The sequence below is a fragment of the Staurois parvus genome, unplaced genomic scaffold, assembly GCF_062004578.1.
Source record: "Staurois parvus isolate SC_StPar_1 unplaced genomic scaffold, SC_StPar_1.0 ptg000649l, whole genome shotgun sequence".
Classification (NCBI taxonomy): domain Eukaryota; kingdom Metazoa; phylum Chordata; class Amphibia; order Anura; family Ranidae; genus Staurois; species Staurois parvus.
In genome coordinates this window covers 486,060-492,500 of record NW_028318445.1, presented here as the reverse complement: position 1 = coordinate 492,500, position 6,441 = coordinate 486,060, and the positions used below count along the sequence as shown (strand labels likewise).

Below are 6,441 nucleotides of genomic sequence, written 5' to 3'. Positions count from 1 at the left end.
TAAATCAGGGACCTTCTTGGACTCTTACACAATACAAAGCACTGTATGCCTTACCAGGTGCATAGTGAAGAATTTTATTGTGTCCTTCTGACTTTCCCATTCTGTGGCCACAGCAAGTGCTAGAGGTTCGCTGGGCACCACAAAGACTTTTCCTTGCGGAGTTCTTAACTTCCTGCGATCCAGGTTGATTTCGAATCCTCCTGTAAATACATAATGATTTTTAGATACAAAGCACCTAAATGTGACCTGGTATGAGCCTCTTACAGTCTCTGTACAGCAGGGCACGAGCATGGGAGAAAAAAATCAGCACAAGGAGCTAATCAGTTCAGGTACCGACAAGAAGCATGCTGAAAGGATGAGAGAGCAGAGTGAAAAAGAGATGAGCTAATCGCTGTGTTGCTTCTCTTTTAACTGCCCATTCACAAGTTTGAGCAGATCTAAAGCAACCAAAGCACCAGCAAACACAAAAGCAACCAAAGCAACCTGGGCTCAGAGGAAGCGAGTTGGGCAGTACAGTGGCTAAATGGTTAGCACTTCCGCCTGGCAGTACTAGGGTCGTTAGTTTGAATCCCAACCATGGCACCACCTGCCTGGCGTTTGCATGTTCTCCATGTTCCCGTGTGGGTTTCCTCCGGGTACTCCGGTTTCCTCCCACACTCCAAAGACATGCTGGTAGGTTAATTGGCTCCTGTCTAAATTGGCCCTAGTATGTGTATGTATAAATGTGAATTAGGGGCCTTAGATTGTGCGCCCCTTGAGGGTTAAGGACCTTAGATTGTACACCCCTTGAGGGTTAGGAACCTTAGATTGTACGCCCCTTGAGGGTTAGGGCCCTTAGATTGTACGCCCCTTGAGGGTTAGGGACCTTAGATTGTACACCCCTTGAGGGTTAGGGACCTCAGATTGTACGCCCCTTGAGGGTTAGGGACCTCAGATTGTATGCCCCTTGAGGGTTAGGGACCTCAGATTGTACGCCCCTTGAGGGTTAGGAACCTTAGATTGTACGCCCCTTGAGGGTTAGGGACCTTAGATTGTGCGTCTCTTGAGGGTTAGGGCCCTTAGATTGTACGCCCCTTGAGGGTTAGGGACCTCAGATTGTACACCCCTTGAGGGTTAGGGACCTTAGATTGTACGCCCCTTGAGGGTTAGGGACCTCAGATTGTACGCCCCTTGAGGGTTAGGGACCTTAGATTGTACACCCCTTGAGGATTAGGGACCTCAGATTGTACGCCCCTTGAGGGTTAGGGACCTTAGATTGTACACCCCTTGAGGATTAGCGACCTTAGATTGTACGCCCCTTGAGGGTTAGGGACCTTAGATTGTACACCCCTTGAGGATTAGGGACCTTAGATTGTGCGTCTCTTGAGGGTTAGGGACCTTAGATTGTACGCCCCTTGAGGGTTAGGGACCTTAGATTGTGCGTCTCTTGAGGGTTAGGGATTGATGTGAATGTACAATATATATGTAAAGTATCTGTAATAAATAAAAATAAAATAAATGATGCTGGCTATCAGACCAGACATCTAATGGCAGAAAATAAAATCTGCTGGGGAAATCTCTGAAATAAAGCAGAATATTTCAACAAAAGCTGGTTTTGGTATTTTCTTTCTTTCTGGCATCTGCTCCTGATCTCCTGCTTCTGGTTTGTCTCTAGAAAGCTGCTTCTGATTGGTTGTCATTAGCTAAGACCCGGCCTGCATTCCACTCTCTGTCTGCTGCCTTATCTGACCTTCTGCCGGATTCCCCACCCATGCTTATCTGCCATCTCTCCTAACTGTTGGCTTCAACTGAACTGCAGCTCTCCATTTCACGCTCTGACTTGCTTTATCTGACGGGTCACAGGCAGTCTGGTAGCCAAATCTATTCTCACGATCAGTGACTCTAGTATGGACCAGGCAGTTCTACAGTCTTGGGTCACACACAGGATCCACTTCAGTCTTTGACTTTTCCAGTGCAGGGCTGAACATGAGTGGTGAAAATGGGACAACACAGACAGTTCTTCTGTCAAACACTTGAATGTGAGGATACTTTAACTTGAATATCAAGAGGCACATAAGACACTTACCTTCACCTTGGGAAATACTGACATGTTCATAGAACTTCTTTCTTTCTGCAAAAACGGAACAAAGTGCAATTTCAGAAATGAGCCACAAATAAAGATGACAGAAATAATGAGGTACTCTATAGGACTCGAACAAAAAAGGCACAGAGAGGGGGACAGGAAAAGAATTTACACACCGGTCTGTCCAATCTCCAATAGACGTCACTGCAGGGGTTGTTTCAAATGGGGTAGAGGAGACCAGGGGAAGCGGGCTGAGAGGTGACCTTTAACCACCTCCCGCCCACCATATAGTACAATGACGGGCGCAAGGTGGTTCTCTCGTTCTGGGAGGACGTCATATGATGTCCTCCCATTCTCACTGCGCATGCACAGCTCAGAGAGCGCGCAGCGCGGCAATCAGCGGTGTGCTGTGTCCCTCGGACACAGCAGATCACCGATACACGGAAAGGGCCGAACACGTCGGCTTGGTCATGTGATCAGCTGTGTCCAATCACAGCTGATCACATGTAAACAGGGAAATGCCGGTTATCGGCATTTCTCTCCTCTCGAGCTGTCACGCTGACAGAGAAGAGGAGAGCCGGTAATCAGCTTCCTGCGGAGGGGACATGTACACTGATTAGTGTGCCCTGATGATCAGTGTAGCCCCAGCAGTGCCACCTGTCAGTGTCCATCAGTGCCAGCTGTCAGTGCTCATCAGTACCTCGTGCTAGTGCCCATCAGTGCCACATATCAGTGCCTACCAGTGCACATCAATGCCACATATCAGTGCTCATCTGAGCTGCCTTTCAGTGTCACCCATCAGTGCCAGTCAGTGCCACCTATCAATGTCAATCAGTGCCACCTATCAGTGCTGCCAGTCAGTGCCGCCTATCAGTGCCAGTGCCGCCTATCAGTGCACATCAGTGCCGCCTAACAGTGCCATATATCAGTGCTGCCTTTCACTGACCATCAGTGATGCCTCCCATTAAAACCAACGATGGGGTATTGCTTACTCCCATTGATGGCAGGGCACCCACAGTCTTGCCCTCTTAAAGTGGAGTTCCAGTTGAAAAAAAAAAAAAAGAAGTTAATCAGATACAATAACTGTAGCTGCTGACTTTTAAAATACAGACACTTACCTGTCCCTCAGTCCAACGGTATCCTCACCACCGCTGGATTCACTGGCCGTCTTCTCTCCCCGGTGCCGGCATCTTCAGTGTGGGCACCCGGCTGTGACCGCTTGTGGCTGAGCTTTGTGAATGGACCCGTAGTCTTCTAGGACCTGTCACGTGTCCCAGAAGACTACGGGGGGGGGGGCAGAACTTCCGCTTCCAATCGCCTAGGAAGTGGGAGCGGGTACCTGTCAAATTCCGTCCATCTTCTCTCACCGGCTCTGTCATCTTCAGTGTGCACACCCGGCTGTGACAGCTTGCGGCTTCACAGCCGGGTGGCCACTGCGCATGCACAAGGCTTTGTCCCCAAAAGACTTAGAGCGGATCCCTTTTGGGTGGAGCTCCACTTTAAGCCTGAAGGACAGTAAACTGGCTCCTTATAAAGAAATTTTGGAGACTCCTGATCTAGAGAAAGAGGAAACCCCCCCCAAAAAAGAAAGCTGTTTTACTTACCTTATCCCTCACTTCCTCCGGCTCTCTCCCTGCTGCACAACCAGTGTGAGTCCTGGAAATAAGCCGTGATGCAGGAATAGAAACATTCAAAGTATTTCATTATAAACATTGGGAGGTGGAGAGGCAGGACTGTGATGCCTTGCTTTCCACATCATCCAATCAGAGAATGCTTCGCATTCACTGAGAAAATGCAAAGAATTCTCCGCATGGTGCCTGTGCCCAGCGGCCGACTTCCTGTGTTCAGAATGCAGTAGGCCAGCCACACGACCAGGAAACAAGAAGAACTCACTGTAGTAGCGGTGTCTATCTCCAGTGATTTCCAGCTTCCACAGGGATCCCGCAGGTATGTTATATGCATAGTTACATTAGTCCAAGCTGGACCAATGTAGCTATGCAAAAAGATGCCACACCTGGAATTCTCCTTTAAACAATATTTTTTTAAAAAAGGAACAGTGTTTTTTTTTTTTTTTTAATTACTAGGGCCCCTTTTCTGCATAGGTCAGTTTATATTAGAAATGAACTCAGCCTTTAGCAGCGGCTCTGCTCTCTGTCACTCTTTACTCACCATTAGAGGGGGTATAGAAGCATTTCCCTGAGCAGACACCGTCCACTGAACTCAGGGCAGGATACAGGCGCGGGTTCAGAGCTACACGCCGGGCAAAGACGGTGCGGAGACTCTGCAGCATTTTGTCTGGTAGCAGAAGATGCTTTAGAGCACTGCAAGGGAACAAACATGAATGCAGATAAATAACTAAAAAAAAAAAAAATATATATATATATATATATATAGCTTTTTCTGAAGTTCCAGTTTAAAATTACTGGGCCCAGTTCCTGTTATTCACCAATCAGTGAACTGCAATATAATGTAACCTCTAGTGACCAATCAGTGAGCAGTAAGGATGTGCAGTAAACTATAGTGACCAATCAGTGAGTGGTACCTCTAGCAACCAATTAGTGAGCGATATGGATGTTCAGTAACCTCTAGAATAGCCCTTTTGCTGAAAGGAAAAAGTGAGCCGATACAAGCGCCAATAATGAGAGACCTGGCAGCCAATGAAGGCCGGACTATTTATTTTGACAGGGTTTTTTTTGGGGGGGGGGGGGGGGCTGTGTACTGCAGATTGGGAGGAGGGGCAGCGATGAAAGGCAGAACAAGAAGTAAGCAGTGTATACAGCGATGAGGCAGAGTACACTCCAACACTTCCAGCCGCTAAATGTCATGTACTGATTGTAATGTATTAATTATAATGTATTGATTCTAAATTATAATGTAGTGATTGTAGTGATAGTAATGTATTGATTATAATGTATTGATTGTAGTGATAGTAATGTATTGATTATAATGTATTGATTCTACAATATAATGTAGTGATTGTAGTGATAGTAATGTATTGATTATAATGTATTGATTCTACATTATAATGTAGTGATTGTAGTGATAGTAATGTATTGATTATAATGTATTTATTGTAGTGATAGTAATGTATTGATTATAATGTATTGATTGTAGTGATAGTTAGGATTGTATTGATTATACTGTTGTGATAGTAATGTATTGATTATGCTGTATTGATTGTAGTGATAGTAATGTATTGATTGTAGTGATAGTAATGTATTGATTGTAGTGATAGTAATGTATTGATTGTGGTGTAGTGATATGAATGTATTGATTATAATGTATTGATTGTAGTGATAGGAATATATTAATTATAATGTTGTGATAGGAATGTATTGATTATGCTGTATTGATTGTAGTGATAGTTATGTATTGATTGTGGTGTAGTGATAGTAATGTATTGATTGTAGTGATAGTAATGTATTGATTGTAGTGATAGTAATGTATTGATTGTGGTGTAGTGATATGAATGTACTGATTATAATGTATTGATTGTAGTGATAGAAATATATTAATTATAATGTTGTGATAGGAATGTATTGATTATACTGTATTGATTGTAGTGATAGTTATGTATTGATTGTGGTGTAGTGATAGGAATGTATTGATTATACTGTATTGATTGTAGTAATGTATTGATAGTAATGTATTGATTGTGCTGTAGTGACAGGAATGTATTGATTATAATGTATTGATTGTAGTGATAGGAATATATCATAATGTTGTGATAGGAATATATTGATTATACTGCATTGATAGTAATGTATTGATTTTAGTGATGTTAATGTATTGATTGTGGTGTAGTGATAGGAATGTATTGATGGTAGTGATAAGAATGTATTGATTAAACTGTACTGATTGCAGTGTAGTGATAGTAACACCGGCTATCCCATTGTATGAGGACTACAGTGACCGATCGTGGAGGAAGTAATGATCAATCACTATAATCCTCATTGTGGGTGACCTATGAGATGTTGCAGTGTGCTCTGATTGTATGGTGGGGGAGGGGGGTTATCAGCTCCTCTGTGTAGGACGATCTCCTGCCTTCATCAGAGTTCCTGGAGCCGGGCAGGCAGATGACAGGTCCTCTTACATGCTGAATGGGAACATGTACGATACACATACCGGTCTGTAGAGGGCAGCGGCTCTCCTGTGGGCGATCCAGGACGGCACTAGTGGCCCCAACAGAATACAGTTCACGGGTCCATCCTACAATCAGAACTCACGTTGAATCACAGACTGGGCGCCGCCATGTTGATGACCCCACCGGCAAGTCCTTGCGTACCACCTGACCTCCCCCCCCCAGCCAATCAGCGTCCTCCGCCGCTAGACAGCATCAGCGTGAAGAGACACGCCCTCAGCTTTTCTCCGCCTGCCGT

The 6,441-nt window shown here is 44.8% G+C and overlaps 1 protein-coding gene across 2 annotated transcripts in view; it reads right to left on the bottom strand.

Annotated features, from left to right (window-relative positions):
• Positions 1–6,378, bottom strand: part of ATPAF2 (ATP synthase mitochondrial F1 complex assembly factor 2) — a 14,801-nt gene extending 8,423 nt beyond the window's left edge. Inside the window, exons 1-4 of one of the 2 annotated variants that reach the window (XM_089694087.1) lie at positions 6,289–6,378; positions 4,232–4,383; positions 2,066–2,110; positions 55–200 (exon numbers count right to left, since the gene is read on the bottom strand). In XM_089694087.1, coding sequence (XP_089550213.1) covers positions 55–200; positions 2,066–2,110; positions 4,232–4,352 — 312 coding nt within the window. In that variant the 5' untranslated portion in view covers positions 4,353–4,383; positions 6,289–6,378. Of the gene's footprint in view, positions 1–54; positions 201–2,065; positions 2,111–4,231; positions 4,384–6,187 lie in introns of both variants that reach the window. The other variant, XM_089694086.1, reaches the window with a different exon arrangement.
• Positions 6,379–6,441: the final 63 nt, after the last annotated feature.